General features: G+C 39.9%; 1 protein-coding gene across 2 annotated transcripts in view; it reads right to left on the bottom strand.

Annotated features, from left to right (window-relative positions):
* Tmem131 (transmembrane protein 131) overlaps positions 1-19987 on the bottom strand; it is a 167584-nt gene that overhangs the window by 37678 nt on the left and 109919 nt on the right. For both annotated transcript variants that reach the window (XM_059244018.1, XM_059244017.1), the window contains exons 6-15: positions 19603-19719; positions 18335-18457; positions 15430-15510; positions 11710-11860; positions 11558-11614; positions 10135-10196; positions 5877-5985; positions 2363-2471; positions 1514-1667; positions 1260-1430 (exon numbers count right to left, since the gene is read on the bottom strand). In XM_059244018.1, the coding sequence (XP_059100001.1) occupies positions 1260-1430; positions 1514-1667; positions 2363-2471; positions 5877-5985; positions 10135-10196; positions 11558-11614; positions 11710-11860; positions 15430-15510; positions 18335-18457; positions 19603-19719 (1134 nt within the window). The remainder of the gene's footprint in view (positions 1-1259; positions 1431-1513; positions 1668-2362; positions 2472-5876; positions 5986-10134; positions 10197-11557; positions 11615-11709; positions 11861-15429; positions 15511-18334; positions 18458-19602; positions 19720-19987) is intronic.

Below are 19987 nucleotides of genomic sequence, written 5' to 3'. Positions count from 1 at the left end.
GCTAGGAAGCCCTTGGCAATCAGGCAGAAAGTCTGTGGTCTCAGTAGGCACTGAATGATTACAAGTAAGTCATCTGACTGGATGGGGTAACATCAGCTCCACACGTCTAGCTGATGTTAAGTTCTGGGAGGCAGTGTGCGTGCCCCACCTTTTCCTTTCCTGACAGTTTTATTACTTAGCCACATTTCTTTTATTGGCCATATTCACCACAGCTTTGTCTGGAATTTTCCCGCTGGTTTGCTTTCTGCACTGTGAAGACCTCTACGCCTACTCTGTGCTATATTTATCTTACTTTATCTTACTTGCTCAGATGTGCATCTTTACCACCCAGTTTTCTTCTTCCCTCCTTGGTTCTTTCCTTTGTCCTGGTATTTCCCAACTTTAACCAATCCAGGTTACCATTTTACTTCCTAATATTGTCCCTGCCCCATTATTCTCCTTCCATTTATCTTTGTTTTAGATTTTCTGTCATAACAATTCAAGAGAAAACAATGTAGAAAAGCTCCAGGTAGAGACTGGAATTAAAGGCATCAAATATACCCTGAGTAGTCAATGAAGCCTTGTGGTGTCCCATCAGGTATGTGAATCATCCCTTCCTCCTATGAATCCATGCTGTATATGCTACCCACTCATTAATCATGGAGTTCCATGTGGAAGGACTACTGTGGTAGCAGCACAGTTCCTGTGCTTCAGCAACCCTTATTTTGCTTTATAAATGCCCCAAGGAGCAAGGGCAGTGATTCCAGGGATTCACATATGCCAAAGAAAAGCCATAAGGTGCTTTCCTTAAGGCAAACGTAAAAGTAATAGTTTAATTACAGCATCGTATCATGTATTACCCTAAGTGTTCCATTTGACTACTATTTACTCTAATTTCTAAATTAAACTTAGTTGTATGCATTAGAGAAAAGCACAGTGTGGACAGTCAGCCTTCCATACTGTGGGTTCCACATCCATGGACTTCACTGCTTGCCTACAAATACTACACCATTTTCTATAAGGAACTAGAATAGCCATGAGTTTAGGCATCTGTAGTGGATTCTAAGACCAATTCCCATTGGACACTGAATTAACAACCTCTAGTTCTGGAATTCTCTGGGGATCCTGGAAGGAGTCCTTTGTGGATGAGGTGGTACACTACTGTATCCTGAAAGCACTGACTGGGAAGGAATCAGATCAACATGTAAAACACAAGAGTGCAGCCCGATTGCCTGGCAATATCCAAAAGCACAGAGAAAGGACTTTGACAACATACTTACATCTAAAAAGCCTGTGTATACTCGCACAGGTAAATGAAACTTAGAGGCATTGGTAACGAGTAAAATGTTGTTGTCTATGTGCATGGATGATGTGGATGGCATAAAAAACAGGGTAAAAATGTATCCTGACTCATTAGGAAGAATTAAAACTGGTTTGCTGAAGTTGTGCACCTGGGGGGAGAAGGAGAGAAAAAGCAAAGATTAGTACCATCTAGTGGATAGCAGCAGAATGAAGCAAGAGGGCTCACACGCACCTGAAACATTGTTCTGGCTTCTTCTGGTAACAATACATCATGAATGAGGATCGCAAAACTAAAAGTATTAGTCAGGTAAATTGGCCTTTCCACTGGGTCAGCAGGACTGTCCTGGATGTGAAATAGCGTTGCGGCGTGATCAAAACCCAAATAACTATTGGAAGAAAACAAAACAAGATGAACCCTCCTTATTTTCTTGTGTTAATTTAAGGTCCAAGCTCTTTGGTTATGAGTAGTAGTGGACATTTAGCATTAAGGACCACAGAATAGAATTAGTATTTAACTTTATAACTATATGATTGATCACATGACTAAAGATTTAGCTTACGAAATACTAAAATATAATAGAAAGATGGTTCCCTACTGCATGATACAAAATCACATTGCTGGACTCAAGAATGCACCAACAGGATGGCTACAGTGGTTACGGTAGTGCTAACACAACCCTTACTGTTAAAGTACACCGAGAAAGTTATGTCTCAGGGGCCATTTCTAAGTCAAGGGTCAACTGAGGGACTGAGGAGTTTATAGATGAAAACAAACGTTTGTCTCAAGTCACAGGAGTGACATGAAACAGTCTGACATGTTACACAAAGAACAGAATGAAAATGGTTCAAATGATTTAAATATTTAAGAAACACATTCATTTCTGAATCATTAAATCTTCTAACAGATCATATTATTCCATTTTCTCTTTTCATCTTAGAAAGTCAGAAATAAACAAGACAGAAGGATTTCCTTTACAGTTGTTGTTCTTTTCACAATAAACCCATTAGGTTGGATGAGCTCTATTTATCAGCAAAAAGTTATAAACAGAAAGTTAAAAGCTCCTTTGAAGGCGAAACTTACCCATCTAGAACTTCTGCTTGGTAGGGTATTTCAAGTTTAGAATAACTCTTTTCCTTTGCTTTAACAGTTATTTTCCCAGAAAACTGAGATGGCTTTTTTGCTCTTGAAGCTGAAAGGAAGCATTAAAAAACAAACAAACAAAAGACAACAAAAAAATTGTCATTTTAAAACAATGTCTATTTATTTGTGTGTGGGGGGGTATTTTTTAAACTTAAAACATTCCATTTACTCATTTTGTGTCTGTATGATAAGTGTGAGTGCAGGTGAGCCTGTCAGGGCACACACGTGGAGGTCTGAGGGACTAAACACAGGTTGTCAGCCTTGGTGGTGAGCAAGGACCTGCAATGCTGAGCCATGTAGTCAGCTCTGTTACTTCTTACTTCTTATGACTTTGAGTGATTTTATGGAAACTGAGAGGATCTTTAAAAAAGGGGGGGAGGGGAACGCTTCCATACTGGCAAACAGAACACTTGCATACATAGTCTCCATTTTGTATAAAAACCAGGATAGTTTCCTGTGGTGAGACAGAACACCTAGTCATGAGCAAGTGAGCACAGGTCACTTCTCTATAGCTGGAGGCGTTGGTGTCATTTAGGACAGCAGGCTCTAACTTAGCCTTACTCTCAGCATGGTGAGCATGGGAGGCCAGGTTTACTCCCTACAGTAGGCACTGGGTAGGATATCCAACAGCACCTAGGGACTCTTCTTGCTAGAGGTCAGGCCAAGAGTCCCCTGGGAGGCAAAACTGCTGTCACCTACTGAGCACCAGTAGTTCAAGGCTGTACTGAGAAAGCAACAATATGCCTAGTTTGGCCCCAGTCTAGCGTCAAACATCAACAAGGCAGTGTGGCACAGAGAAAAGCCGTTCGCCAGCCGAGAGCTGTGCATATGAGCCGAGGCAGACCTCTCCTGGCGTCGTCACCCCATCTGTCTTTTCATGCTGTCTCACCGATAAAGTCAAGCTCTCCGAATCAAAGACACTCATTTGGTGCATCCAGTCTGGGTGCTCATTAGATGCTGCTTTCAAGTAAAGAAGAAGCAGTTCAATGTTCTTTCCTTTGAAGTCCTTCAAGTACACCTCTGCTAGTGAATGTGTGCCACCCAACTTCAGGACAAGCAAAGGACGAGGGAATGGTACCAACGATGCCTAGCATCCCACTACGTACTCGTAGGCACTTCAGATTTAAATTTCTTCTTAACATCTTTTTCCAACTGAGCTATTTCTGGATACTTTAACTTTTTTAGTGTTCTGATGTCAGGCTGATTACAGGGCTGTAATTCAGGCATTTCACAGTATTATTAACTTAGCAACACAAAGATCTCAAGAATATTCAGTTCACTATCATGGAGTATCATGGGGGAGAAGGATGTCTGTCAGGAACATGAACCTGGCAGCACTAACACACTGTGAACTCTGAAAATACCCAAGTTAGATACAACTTCCCGACTGGTTTCACTGCAAGCCTTTAAAACCACTCCATTACTGAAAAAGAATTACATATATATGTGTGTATGTGCCTAAGGAGGTCAGAAGAGGGCACTGGATCCTGCCTGGAGCTAGAGTTACAGCTGGTGTGAGCCACCCAACAAGGGTGCTGGGAACTGAACCAGGGCCCTCTGACAGGGTAGCCAGTGCTCTTAACTGCTGAGCCATCTTTCCAGGTCACTCACAGCAACCTTTGAGAGGTATTTTCTGTTGGGAGATCTTCAGTACTGTGAGTAGGTAAAAGGTCAAAATATTTCCTCAAGACATTAAAAAGCACTTTAAAGAAAATTAGCAACTGTTTGGGAGAAAAAACCTTTTCTTTTAAGAAACACCATTTTAGGGCTGGGGATACAGCTCAGACGTAGAGTGCTTGCCTAGCACACATGCGTGAGGTCTTGAGTTCGATACTTGGCACCAGAATAAATAAATAAATAAATAAATAAATAAATAAATAAATAGATAGATAGATAGATAATTTAGAGCCTATAATCTCAGAAGAGCCACACACGAATGGTATCATATGCCTCCATGGAGACATTTGCTGGGCTTAAGGAGTTGGAGGGGAGGAGCCCTGTACCCTCAGAGATAAAGGGGTGGTATGCCATAGGATATGGCTGAGGTGGACTTTCCCATTGCTCAGGTTAATCACTAAGATAGCCTAAGTGTTTTGAGGGCTCAGAAAGACCTTTGACTACTCTGTTCTCTGGATGGGAAGAGGTGTTCCAGCTGGTCATGATGTGGTCTCTCAGCAGCACAGAAGACATTTACCTCATATATGGATGTAGCTGTGATAGCAAGATATCATATATGATAGTAGCTGTAATTCTAACTTTCTACATATGCATCATGAAAGAGGTCACATATTCAATTTCCACTCCCTGGGAGTTCTTGCAGAGGCCCCAGCCTGTATCATTGCTCCAGATCCCCCCAGAATGTTCCAGAACTAAGGAATATACTGACTCTCTCACAAACACTATGCTGAGCTTGGCAGGGTGCTGCCACACTCACTGACTACCCTCATCTGATGAGCTGAGCTGTGAAATGTGGACTCCAGACAGATGTGGGTGTCAGAATACTAGTTCATCTTTATGGTCCCTTGTGTAGGCGAGACAGGTGGATTAGACCAAATAGGCATGTTCAGGATGGGGAGGCTATGGAAGACACAGGCCCTCTTCCAAGTTTCAGTTCTTATTTAGTCATATACTGAGTTAAGCAGCATTAAGTCATTATTTAAAATTTGCAATAGCAAACCCAATAAATTTCTCTTAAAACAAATGAAAAAAGAGTAAAGACAGACTATAAAAATGCTTAAGTCTGAGCTAATGTTTCAGGTGAGACTGGGTACACTGAGGGCATTACAGCTGTAGATCAGGGATAACATTTCAAATGACACATATTACACATATCTGAAATAACAGCTAATTGGACAACTATAACATAAAGGCTATTATTTAAGCTTAGGCAGGGCTGTCTGCTTTGCTTAAAAAGTCAAAATATAAAAGTACTACGAAGAGTATTTTTGCCCACAAACCTAAACGTGCTTCTGAACATTAAATACATTATCATTTAATTAAAATAACCAATGATTTCATAATTAAGGTAAATTATGACAGCTGTGACTGGTTATCCCAGATTACAGAAATATCCCAATCCTAAGGTATCTGCTAATATTTCTTGATTGTGAATACTGATTTAGGGTGGTGGTGACACATGCCTTTAATCCTAGCACTTGGGAGGCAGAGGCGGGTGGATCTCTGTGAGTTTGAGGCCAGCCTGGGCTACAGGGAGAGTTCCAGGATAGCTAGGGCTACACAGAGAAACCTTCTCTCTAAAAACAAAGCAAAACGAACAACAACCAAAAAGTTAGTGATGATTTTTTTTTGTGTGTGTGTGTGTGGGAATCAATTGAGGCAGTACTGTTAAATCTGGGTTAAAATAGTCTGGATTTCTATATTAACTCATCAACATAGATGCTTTCTAGTTTATCAAAATAACACCACTCTATGATAGAAAAAAATTAATATTTACCATCAAAACTAATGCTTGCAACCTTGGTATATTTACTTTCAGAAGCTTTTAATGTAACTGGTTTAAAATGTACCGTTATAGCGTCATTTTGTGGTGTAGGTCGAATACTCTGCAAAGAAAAAAAAATGTAATTTTAGTCTAGTGTAGCTAGAAAGTGAAGCATACTCTAAACTAAGGCTTAATGTCTGTAGCAGCTATAAATGAAACAGGGCAAGTGCAAACCTTCCTTTCATTAGAATACCTTATGAAACAGTAATGACAAGGGAACCAGGTATGAGATTAGTAAGTAGGAATCTAAGGACAAACTCACACATGGGAAAACGTAAAGGTCTCACTTTCTGCATGATTGCCTACTTTGTGAGTGAAGGGGACATGAAGCCAACTTAAGACTCATCTGTCTTGAAGAAATCCATACACCAAGGTGCTATGGAGCTGCCCTCTAAGGGAAGAATGAACACACACAAGACGCTGTGACCCCCAGGTGGCCTCTGCAGTTGTTTCTGCATGGCCTGACAGTGTAGGCAAGGCCCAGTGTTGAAGGGCAGACTATACATTTCATTACTGGTGCACTGGGCAGTAAGGCCAACTACAGAGGTACTTAACTCGGAAGAGAGGCTGGAATGCTTTCAACTTAGGGAATCAGATCTATTCACATAACTAAACCTAAAATTTAAAAAACAAAACAAAACCCACCAGCAAACAAGAACAACAACAAAACCCAGCAGATGGTGTATGTTTAGTGTATATTTAAAAAATAAACACATTTTAAGGTCTAGTTATTTTTTATCATCCTCAATGATACAATTCATTTAAAGCAAAAGAGCCTTCAAAAGTCCAACCCCTTTCCCATTGTTCTGATAAAGAGAGCCTCACATTATAAAGTGATGTTTCAACAGTCAGCATCAAGAGGAGGACTAAAGCCAGGTTACCTGACTTGGTATAGGGTCACTGTCTAACCCACTGCACAAAAGTGTCTTCACGGAATCATGGTATTGCACACTAACCCTGATTCAAAGTATTTATTAAATGATCAGGACTGTGTGAACTTGATGTCAAATCTGGTTACTTCCCACAGAAAAGAATCTCCATCTGGGAAGCTCATCAGGTATGCTTGCTCACAGGCTGGCAAGTCACTAGGTTCTTCCCCATTCGCAGCTGACTCTTTCTGTTCACTGATAAAGAAGAATTCTACCCAGACTGAACATCACATGGGCACATCTGTGTGTGCTTGAAGGCACAGTAAGTGTGTGAGAAGAATGTGAAGACATTGGCTCTGTGGCTTGGCGTTTGCTATGGTAGGGAACTAAGGTGATTATAATAACTCTAGGGCCTGCCAGGGCAGCTCACTTTCCCAGGCACTATTAGTCCTGGGCAGCCAGCAAGTCCTTGCAGGTCCTAGATCATGGCCCTAAAGGTGATTCTTGCAGTTGCTTGAGCTGGAATTCTTAACAGCCATGGCTTCTGGTCTCCCACTCTCTCAGCATTTCATCTCTTCATTTGCCTCACTTTTTCTTGAAGAATGCTTTCTCATTTGAATATCAGACCGGGGTCGGGAACTGGATGATTGGTTCAAAATATCTTACTTATCAATAAAGCTTACTGTTAATAACCACCACTTGAAATACAGATCTCTTCATTCCTTGAAGGGTATGCATGTATTTTTGAGATTAAACAAAGAACTGTTTAAACTGTTAGCTAAGCTACATATGGAAGATATTTCATTTGCTTTCATTATATATTTTACCACACTAACAATTTTCCCAAGAGAGGGAAAGCAGTAGAATACATATGGCAATCTAGTAGTGACACAGTGGGAACCTAAGCAAGGTGCCACATACTCAGGTTCATTTTCCCCACCTGTAAGAACGTCCTGGGAGACTGGAGGAGATATTTTCTAAGGTAATAATCTGTCTACAAAGTTTTGTGATTCCATCTACTTGCTACTTGGAGCTTGTGGCTTGCTAGAGAGCTGGCCTTACAAGCTGAGGTCTCAGTGGGCTCTCACCACACAGCTATCTCCTTCAGTGGCTACTGTGTGGGAGACAGCAACCATGGGACCAGAGCCACGTCCCAACACGTTCCCACACTGCAGTGGTTCATCAGGAGCCACTGCAGCATGTTCGGAGTGGCAGCAGCTGGTACAAAGCCATGCAGGAAAGAACGAGTCATGGTTTTTGCTAAGATAAGTTGTTGTAAGCAGGAAGAACTTAAAATAGATGTCAAAAAAATGATTCTCTTACTTCAAATGCAATACTTTAAGCATTTTCCAAATCAAAGGAAATATTTACATTCAGAATTACCTCAAAACATACTGCACTAACAGTAAACAAATATACAATTGGTGACTCACTTTATACAAATGACCTGAACTGTTCACTCATTAAAAATAAACCTGAATTATCACGTAAAACTTATTTGTCTAAGGAAATTAAAAAAAAAAAAGCAAGCAAAATACTTGAAGTTCATTCTGGTGACAATATGAAAAATAATACAAAATTATTACCTTGTAATAAACTTATTTATACTAACATTTTAGTATTAGTTACTAACTATGACTTATTCAAAGATAATTAAAAAGTGGGGAAATATGGCAAGATTCCCAGGGAAAGGCAGCTTGCATACATTCTTAATATAATTTTAGCCTTTTCTTATGATATTCAAATCAAACTATCATTCAATAATTCAAGTGAGACACAAGAGTCCAAGAATTCAGATGTGGTGTACGCCTTTAATTCCAGCACTTGGGAGGCTGAGGCAGGTGGATTTCTGAGTTTAAAGCCAACCACTGAGGTCCAGGCCAGCCAGAGCTATCTAATGAGACCTTGTCTCCAAAGAGTCCAATACACATTGAAACCACAGAGGCCTGCCAGCGAGCGAGGAGAGAGCCCATTAGTACATAGCAATTGGATCCTTAATACTGTGTGCATAAATTCACTGAAGCGAACATCAAGCTGACAGTGGCAGTTACTAAATGATCCCTGTTTATCAGCTAGCGTGGAAACCTCATGCGGCCCTTCCTTTGAAGACATCTACGGCACATTAATGTCAGGAAGATTATTGTCTCAAAGCTACATGACAGAGAGAAGGGCCTGAATGTGGGTGGTCATCCATCACCAGGGGAGGAGCTTGAATTTGGAGTTACTTGTATCGTTACCATGCACCGAGAAGGACCACAGTGTTTAAAAAGAGGATCACGCTGGGCGGTGGTGGTGCACGCCTTTAATACTAGCACTCGGGGGCCAGAGAGGCAGGTGGATCTCTGTGAGTTTGAGGCCAGCCTGGTCTACAAAGCGAGATCCAGGACAGGCTCCAAAGGCTACACAGAGAAACCCTGTCTCGAAAAACCAAAATAAATAAATAAATAATGAAAAGAGGCTCAGTTCTTGGAAGAGGAATTAACAAAACACAATAAACCTTTAACATTCAGTACTACCTAGTTGGTCCTTAAAATTGAGTATGTATAAATAATGAAAAGAGGCTCAGTTCTTGGAAGAGGAATTAACAAAACACAATAAACCTTTAACATTCAGTACTACCTAGTTGGTCCTTAAAATTGAGTATGTATAGGAAATGGTAGAGAGTAACAACTTTTCTAAAAACATACCAGCCTCTAATCTTGTTATAATATGCAAGAAATGCTGAAATAAACACAAAACAAAACAAACTTAAGTTCTCAGAAAACTCAGTTTGCAGTGTATGTAGGAGAGAAGTCTAAGCTGCTGTGACCTCACCATTAGAGCTTTGGCTGGTCTCTTTTACCATCTACACTTGTGTCAAAGTAGCTGCAGTGTTCTCCTACAATGCCTACGTCTTCTAATGTTGCTCTCTTGATTAAAATCCCATCCTTTTCTTACTGCACGTTTATGAACCCAAAGAAACCTAGTTTCAAAATGAGTTCAGTGGCGGAGGGGACTTTGGTGGATTGACTCATAGCTCCACATTTAGGACATAGCATAATACATAGCTGATGTTTAAATAATTATTAAATGAATGAATAAAGAGATGAATGAAGACCAGGCTTCTCATACTCTATATAAAACCAGAGTCAACAGGCTACTACAACATAGAGCAAGGACTTAACTCTGACGTTAAATCTCTCTCTCTCTCTCTCTCTCTCTCTCTCTCTCTTCCCCTCTCCCTCTCTCTCTCTCTCTCTCTCTCTCTCTCTCTCTCTCTCTCACACACACACACACACACACACACACACACACACACACACACACACGGTGGGGTGGGGTGGGGTGGAGGGGTTACTTACTGTTATTGGTACATCCTTTGTTCCTGAATTTAATAAATGAAGATTTAAAACTTTTGGTAGATCTGTTAAAATGGAGGGAAAGAAGTGTTTCTTTAGAAGATGTGCTTCATAGCACATTAGACTCTTTACCTTATCAGATATCAAGTTGAAGTTCTTCTAGAATGTGAACTATAATGACAGTCATGTCAATAAAGGAAACATTAGGTAGGAGTCACTTTACTCATCAGGATATTTGTTTGATGTACAAGAGTTGCCCTGACCAACACCCAACCTAAATAATCAGACCAAACCAAACAAAAACTAGAGTGTAACTTGTGAACGCAGATATTACATCGTTTTCCAACAAGGCAATTACAATGCAAAATTACCATATTAAAAGCAAATCAGGCTGGGTGGTAGGGGCACACGCCTTTAATCCCAGCACTAGGGAGGCAGAGACAGGTGAATCTCTGTGAGTTCAAGGCCAGCCTGGTCTACAGAGCGAGTTCCAGGACAGCCAGGGATACACAGAGAAACCCTGTCTCAGAAAACTAAAAAAAAAAAAAAAAAAAAAAAAAGCAAATCAATTTTTCGAAAATATGGTCTTTAATCCTGGACAAGTAAGTTTTAATTACAAATGATTCATATCAAGTATTTGTACTTTTTCTTTAATAAAAATCTGAGCTTGGTTGTTTACGATTTTAGAATTGGGAGTTCTTTCTTTGACCACTTAGGATAAACAATATTATCCATTAAAATGCAACTGAATAATTCATGTCTTTAAAGAATCCAGAGGTAAATCTTCTGACTTCCTTTATTTTACTACTGGAAAAAAGTATTCCTCACAATTGAATATGTGAGGAACTGGATTAAGAAACTATTTTCTACCTCAGTTTCTACCTGGAAGATTCAAGTTACTCTGACCTTATTCTATCACCTGGGAAGCAGGTTTCTTAGGAAATGTCTAAAAGATTACCCACTGAGAAATAACTTTCAAAGGTGAATTATGAGTAGAGCCATCAGAACTGAATCTCAATTGGATTTTTTTAGACCTTGTGGTTTGGATGAGAACGGCCCCCTCAGGCTCATACACTTGGCTTGGTCTCTAGAGGCAGAACTATTCTGAGGAGGATTAGGAGGTGTGGCCTTGTGGAATACATCACTAGGGGTGGGCTTTGGGGTTTCAAAAGCCCACACCAGGCCCAGCCTCTCTCTGCCTCCAACTTGCAGGTAAGATGTAAGCTCCCAGCTACTACTCCAGCACCATGTCTGCCTGCTGCCATGCTCCCCTCCATGTTGTTCACAGATTAACCCCCTGGAATTCTAAGCAACACCCCCCACACTCATTAAATAGTTCCTTTTATAAGTTGCCTTGGCCACCGTGTCTCTTCACAGCAACAGAAAAGTAACTGAGAGAGACCCATAAACACTTTTGTTATTTTACCTTGTGTTCGAAGTGTTCCAAAATCTAACATTTCAGTTGAGGAATAAATTCCAGGAGCTGGGAAAACAACAGTGAACAATTATCTTTCATTCAGCCAAGATAGGGGAACTGAGAAGAGAACAAACTTTGCATTCCTCCAGTTTTCCACTGACCTGTTGTAACTTCTACCTCTACGGGAAGAATGATGAACTCTGTGCTGTCTGAGGCATTTGTCTTTATTCTTATGAAGGCTGTATGATTATCTGCTTCTCGGGAGGAAAAGCTGGCTCTCATCACTCCCTTGGTTTCATAAGGAGGGATTTCCTGTGAGTAAACAGACCATAATGTAGCACAGCATGTGGAACACTGCACAACTACCTTGTTTATTCAGTGGATGACACAGACCAAAGGTGCACTATTATTTTATATATCTACTAAGAAAAAATAGTACATTACCAATTAATTATATGCTTCACTGATTGTAACACATAAAACCTTCAATTTTAGAGAGTGTTACAATACAAAAAAATAAGTTTTTTTTGAACAGGTGATGTATATTTTGTCAAGATAAGTTAATCAAGCCAATGGTCTGAAAACAACTAAAAGCTGCAAAAACCGCATAAAAGCATAACTAGTCTAGAAAACCAGTTATTTTTTAACACGTTAGTTGTGTACTCAGTCCTGAAATTATCCAATGGAAATATCCCCACTAGAGGACAGTATTTTCTGGAAGTGGATAGTGTTCTCCAGATGATAACCAGGAGGGTTGGACTCTGCTTTCCTTTCATTTAAAAACTAACACTTCATCAAGTGCAGTCAAATAAAGCTCTTGGTGCATGTGAGCACACACAGACACACACAGCATAAACTTTCAGTCTTCTAAATGATAACACCCACACAGGTACTATACTAGAAGGAAGACTCATTGGGATACAATGGGGGTGGGGTGTATAAATTCTTTTCCAGGTTTTAGAACTATTTGGCTGCCTAGAAATTATCAGAATTTTTCTGCAAACCACTTCTAGCTTATTTTAGGAAAACCTCACGTTCAAGAACTTACTGGTCCTCACCTATCCCTACTTCCCTAACTCTGTAGTCTCAAAGTAGAAAACATGTGACTGGAAGCCTCGGGGTGGGAGGGGATGGACAGACCCCAGCTGTGCTTTCCAACTCTTGGAACCTGACTCAGTCCCTGGGACATTCTAATGTAGTGATGTCAGGCAGAAGACGGACAGGAATAGTAGAGCCGGGCAAAAGGATACCTATAGATAGCCAAAGTTCTGCTCCTGTTTATACAGCCTGCAACCTATCATAAAGCCCTGGGTCCTGCTTCATGATAAAACTTTGACATCAACCATGGATCCTGAGCAGCATGTTATAAGGTAACCTTATATGCCTTGGGAGTTTCATCTCCGATGGTTGGAATGAATCTTGGTGGTTAAACCTCTGAAGGGAAGATAGACTGTTCCCACTATACAAATAAATCTCGATGGGTGTGGTGGCACACACCTTTAATCCCAGTACTTGGAAGGCGGAGGCGGAGGCAAAGGCAGAGGCAGGGGGATCTCTGTGAGTTCGAGGCTAGCCTGGTCTATAAAGCAAGTTCCAGGACAGCCAGGGCTGTTACACAAATTCTGTCTCGAAAAAAAAAACAATAAAATAAAATACAATAAAAACAAAACAAAATAAAACAAATTTAGGGTGCTAGAGCATTTTCCCACACATGTGCACTAATGAAGATCTGAATCCTCAAAAGACCTTCCATGAGAATACCATTTTCATTGCGGTTTTGACAGCCATCCTCTCTCAGGGCCTTTCTAAAGGATCATGGGAAGAAATAGATATCTATGGTGCAGGGAAATCTAATCTGCTATGATTTGGGAGGGAAAGGGCCATTTTATTTCATGACTATGCTACCTACTTCATAAATATTCATAAACCTTACTTAAAACCCACAACACAGAATCTACTGGGTTGCTACCTCCACTTTGGGGACAGCCCATTCCAATCTGCCTTTGCTAAGTAAACCTCTGCTTAAACTTCCCAGTTCTCAGACCATATTCCTTGAGAAGACAACAATACACCTTCCCTAGTACAGAACAAGGACCACAGATCGCCTTTTCTCACTCAAGGATTACAGAAATCATGACTGGTTATTATTTTTGTAATCACTTGGGGCATTAAAAGGTCATGCTAATTTTTGCCAGGGTTCATTATACTTCTTAGCTATTTAGAAGTCTAAATTCTTTTATATTCATTTAGAAATTTTCTAGTCATCACATACCAGTTTCACAGGCATGAGAAACACTCTACGATGAGGAATCCTGATTCAAGACATATAAATTCACAGAGAAAACACTCTATGATGGGGAATCCTGATTCAAGACGTAAATTCACACATCTCCAGGTGTAAATACAGAGTGGGTCACCACTCTATAGAAAATTGAACAAAAAAGCTGTAGTTGCATCCAAGTTTCAAAGCTGGGTGTAAACTTCTCATATAGTGGAAGTCTATAAATGTAAGGAACATCAAGTACCTGAGGTAAAGTGACTTGCTTAGAGTCCACCAGGAGTTACAGAGCCCAGAGTACATGTTCTAAAGTACATTGTGCTTATCAGTGCCTCGTTCTGTTTGTGTGTATGTGCACATGAGTGTAGGTACCCACCGAGACCAGCACAGTCAGACCTCCTGGAGCTGGAGTTGCAGGTAGTTACGTACCACCAGATGTGGGTGTTGAGAACTGAACTTGGGTCCTCTGAAAGAGCACTACATTCTCTTAACCGATGAGCCATTTCTCCAGCCCCAGTGGCTCATTCTTAGAGCAGATTTCTGGGCTATATATTTCTAATTCTACTCTTGAAAATAAATACTAGATGGAAAGATTCTCAAACAGTTGTTTTAGCAATGGTATATAGAATGGGTTTTATTTCTTTTAAAATCAAATCATTATAATACACCTTTTCTCCTTTTATTTTAAGCCTTGTTGAATTTACGGGTGAACAAAACATGTTCTAATACACTAGTAAGCTTTAAGTAATTGTGGTTAGTAAGCCATTTCAAAATGACTTGTTTATTGTTGGGATAATGTGATAGGTTCTCATGCTGTGTGTGTGTGTGTGTGTGTGTGTCTGTCTGTCTGTCTGTCCATCCGTCTGTCTGTGTTTTCTTTAAAACCAATATTGTTTTCAGGTTTTTTTTTTTAACTTAGAAAAAGATTTATTTATTTCTATTTTATGAGTATGGGTATTTTGTCTGTATGCATGCTTCCCTGGTGTATGCGGAGGCCAGAGGAGGCACTGATCCCCTGGAACTAGAGATAAGGATGGCTGAGTGCCACCACATGGTGCTAGGAACTGAACTCTGGTTGGAGAGCTAGTATTGACTACTAAGCCATCCCTCTAGTCACCCCTCCCTCCTGCCCTGCAGCCTAAAAATCTTCTTCAAGTATTTTCTTTAAACAAAATTTTTAGACACATTTCCTGAAAGTGTCTTATTTCAAATAATATATAGATTAACAAGATTAACTTTTATATAAAAACACTATCTTTTTTACATACTGAAAGAGTATCTGAAAAGTAATCGGAAATTACACCAAGTTTATAATTTTGCCAATTTTTTCTTTCATGTTGAATCATTATACCATATACCTATAACTAATTTGTTTCTTTTCATTTTGTAAACTGCTTCAATTTATCATGTTCACAATCCATTCTCATGCTGTGTATCAGAAGATCTTCGTGTTGGTTTGAATGCCCTCTTGCCACAGACCACAGAACTTTTGTCACAGTTTGTAATGACCGGTAGGAATAAATCTTCCATGGACCACTTTTAAAATAAAGAAAATGACTGACTTCCATGAGCACACATAAGAGCAAGCTGGGCTTCCACTCACCCACAGTTTTCTGGTACCTCCTTGCTGACCTGTTGGGAGTTCTAGGTGAAGGTCTCCTCCACTAGAGTACATTTCTACAACCTGGGACAAAGCATACAGCATGGTTACAATCAAAATCACTCTTATCACAAGTGGTGTGCTGAAATGGAGAATTTAGCATCCTCGCTACTTATTGGAAGGATACAAAAATAGATAAATGTAGGCAGGTACCACACTGCCATCACTCATCTACATAAACAACAGTATTTTTTAAAATAAATCAAGGTAACTTTGAAAACTTGGAAGTAGTGTAGTTTCAGAAATTAAATTTTAGGAAGCAACACAACACTTTTTTTCCCAAATAAAAATACATGTAAATTATGAAGGGTTGGAAATATAAATAAGCCAGGTGTGGTGGCACATGCCTATAATCTCAGCTCTTGGAAAGTTGAGGCAATCCTGAATTCAAGGTCATCATCAGCTTCATAATCTGAGGCAAGATTGAATTACATAAGACCATCTCAAAAAAAAAAAAATTTTATATGTACATATAAATTTCATATATAGCTAGATCTAGTGGTATATCCAATAACCACCAGAACTGTGAAATAATGAAAAGATAAACATTGAGACATATGTAATTCTAATAAAGATCAAAACATTTGGTTTCTGAGCTGAGAGTGTATATACCTAGCATATGCAAAGCCCTGAGTTTGAACCCCAGTACTACACACACACAAAAGTTTCTGAGGGAGAGCTGAAGGGAGAGGCTGGTTAATGTGCATAACCATTTGTGCAGTTGGACAGGAGGAACTTCTCAGGGTCTTCAGTATGCAGGGTAACCTACAGTTGACAACAGTTGGATATTTCAAAGATCAGAGGGGATTCTGAGTATTTCTTTTTTTTTTTTTGGTTTTTCGAGACAGGGTTTCTCTGTGTAGCTTTGCGCCTTTCCTGAAACTCACTTGGTAGCCCAGGCTGGCCTCGAACTCACAGAGATCCACCTGGCTCTGCCTCCCGAGTGCTGGGATTAAAGGCGTGCGCCACCACTGCCCGGCAATTCTGAGTATTTCTAACACAAAAGTGTAGGAGGTGATGGATAAGCCAATTACCCAGAATTCTTCATTATCTACTGTATACATGTAGTGAAATATATGTCCCATAATATATATATGTGTCCCATAAATGTGCAGTTACTATGTTTCAATTAAAACAAAAAATACAAAAATATTTGGTTTCTATTGGCAGTACAATCACAGTAAAGATAAAGCAGGGTTCTAAGGCTTGTGCCTACAGTGTTTTTAAAAATGACTTTATTAAAATATCACTGGTGTCCAATAAACGACACATATTTATGCTGTATAACTTGACAATTGCTGACTTTGGTGTACAGGTATGAGGCCATCACTGCAATTTAGATATGAAATATAGCCACTGCTCTAAAAATTTCCTCGTGCCTTTTGGAGCTTATTTCTCTTTCTCTCTGTGGCTTCCTTTTTCCAGGCAAATCTGTTCATCATGTGGATTCCTTTGTATTTTGCAGATTTTTTTCCCCTTCCTGTGCATGGTGTATGTGTGTGATGCATGCATTTGTGAGTGTGTGGGTGTACAAACCTATGTGCATGCATGAGGAGGCCACAGCAGAACACTGGGTGTTTTCCTGTATTACTGTATTACTGTGCAATGGTCTCTCAGTGAGCTGGAAGCTTGCTGCCCTTTCAGATAAAGTGGCTGGCTAGGGAGCTGTTGGAATCGGCCTGACCCCACTTCCCCAGTGCTGAGGTTACAGACAAATAACCGCCATGCCGAAGTCTTTAAATGGGTACTGGGGATTAGAATTCAGGTCCTCATGTTGAAAGAACAAGCACTCTTACCCACAGAGCCACCTCCCCAGCTCCTCTTCTAGAGTTTTCTACAAATGGAATAAATAGCATGTACTTTTATGTCTGGACTAGTTTTTTTTTTTTCTTTCAATGTAATTACTTTGAGATTCACCATGATACATCAATAATTTATTTCTTTTCTATCTTTATGGTTGAATCAGCTTGCTTTTCATTTTGGTTTTTCATTTTGAGACAGCCTTGCTATAGGTAGTGTGAACTCACAATCCTTCTGCTTCTCCTTTCCAAGTACTGAGATTAGAAGTGTGCGTCAACTTGCCTGGTCTTACAACAGTTTCTTATACATTCACAACACTGATAGACGTCTAGGTTATCACCAGTGTTTGGCCATAGGGTTGGTGACATAAAGGTGCTGTAGGTCCTGACTGAGGACACAGGTATGAACACTTGTCTTCCTTCTTTGGAGTAAACATTAATGAACAGATGGGTAAGATGGCAAAAGATTTTCCTTTAATGGCAGATAACTCTCCATCTTAGAACAAAAACATTTCATTAACTTAAATAAATTTGGGGCAAAGCAATGGAAAACTTTTATTACTTGTTTTATCACAAAAAGTCTTCCAGGAAGGGATAAAAAGAACAAAGCATCAAACCCAGCAAAATTCTAGTGTAAGCTGGACAGGGTTTCTGCTTGCTTGCTTTTCTTTGTGTGTGCGGTGAAGGCCACACTCTGCAGGCTCCTGAGCTAAGTCTTCCTCGGTACTGTTACCTACCATTCGGGACAACTGGACTCCGTTGAGCAGCAAAATGTTTGTCTAGCAAGTGCAAGGCCTGCATCAACCCCTGCCTTCAACAAACAAACAAGGACTAACTGGAAAAGGAGTAGAAAATTAAATCCAAAGAGAGATGACTGGCTAACAACAGGGACTGAGAAAAATGCGCAATATTTAAACAGCTGTAGACTGACCACCTATAAAATCTTAGCAATTTACATAATCTTGGCGACTGTGACAGATTGAGATTTCATGTTAAGTGCTAATTCCCACCCAAATGAGGATTAATTAAAATTACCCTCAGAAACTCACCTGTAAAGGCTCACTGTGAGGGTTGTGTATGTTTATTATGGGTGAAAAGCTGCTGTTTACGGGGACTCTGGCACCAAGAAATGGCCTTAACCGATATGGATTTGGAACCCCAACACCAAATACCTGTTTCAAAGGGAAATAAGAAGTTTGTGAGTTGCTTTTTTAAACTATCATTTTCATAGTTACAGCTCTACTTGATCTTTTGAAAACAGTCAATCTATTTTTGATGTGAGAAATACTAAGAACTTCTTGAGATGATGGTGCCGGTCTGCTTTAAACTATATGTGCATCTAGAATGACTTCTGTAGTATACTGGAAACTAAAATGTGACAGCCCTTCACCATGGAATACTCACAGAGAAGCAACAGGAAGCTGAAAATTTCCCCACTCTAACTGTTAAGAGATGGAGCCATGACTCAGACAATGCTCAGATATAGCCCAGGCTCAGGTTAATCCCACACGGGAACACCTTACCTAGGTCGACTAACAGGGAGAAGCATCTATTCAAATGGCAAATGTTTATTGTCTATGATGAGTTAGGCACAGGCACATACAGTTTAACAGTGAACATACTAAGTAATATGCCTGTGCTCACAGCACTTCTCTAATAATGGGCAGATGTACAGACAGACTCTTTCAGAATTTGCTCTAACTATAGAGTAAGTCATAGACTGTGGGAGGAGTTAGAGAACAGTGAAAAGTAGTTAGGTAGATATCCTGTAAGTCGGAGCTCTTGAGAAAGAGCAGGGGCAGAGCAGAGGGAAGCAGACTGGAGTATGTTTAGGACAAGACTTAGAGGAAAACCAGGTCTGAAAGAGTATAGACAGCGGCCTAGAGTACAGCAGGCCACTGAGGTCCATCTCAAGAACAACCTGATTATAATCCATAGAAAATACAGACTGACTATGACCACCTGGGTCTGCTGTTAATGGCCCAGGAGAGCCAAGCCCTTCATTCTTCCAACAGTCTACTCATTAAGTCAACAAGTATGGCCAGAAGTATAGCTAGGTGTATACCTAGAATATGCAAGAGCCTCAGTTCATCTCTTAAGACTAAAAGCAAACAAACTACAACAAAATGCAATAAATAAATGCAAATAAATAGATAAATGAAATGCAAACCCCATAAGGTACAGCAAGTGTAAGTATCCTAAGTCTAACATCCTGCTTTTCCTTTTCTCCTTGGAGTTTACAAAGTGAGCTCTTAAACGTTATTAGACTTGCTGGCTATATCTGTACTGAAAAGGAAATACAAGTTCTGGCTCTTACCTGGTAAGTGAACACCCCATGATTAGATGTGTTAATAAATAAAGTATTTTCTACATTTCCTACTACTCTTGCAAGAAAAACTACATCAAATGATGTGTTTCCTCCGGGAAGAATTTTCTGAAAAACAAAAGCAAGGAAGTTAAATTGGTTATTAAAAATGTCAGAGCATACTGACCAACATTAGACAGCTGAAGTTCTACAAAACAAACAAATCATTTCCATAAACTAGCTGTTTTCCTTTAAATGCTTAATCTTCAAGTTAGCCATACTGTTATACAATAGAAAAATAATAAAAGATGTCTTCATTACCTACCTTCATTCTGTACCAGCCTAAAGCCCTGTTCAACAGCTAGCTCCCTTGGACTCTGTCCATTCAAAGGTCACT

This window comes from Peromyscus eremicus, chromosome 16_21, assembly GCF_949786415.1.
Source record: "Peromyscus eremicus chromosome 16_21, PerEre_H2_v1, whole genome shotgun sequence".
Lineage (NCBI taxonomy): Eukaryota > Metazoa > Chordata > Mammalia > Rodentia > Cricetidae > Peromyscus > Peromyscus eremicus.
The sequence above is the reverse complement of the archived record's forward strand: the minus strand, read 5'-3'. Positions and strand labels throughout refer to the sequence as shown.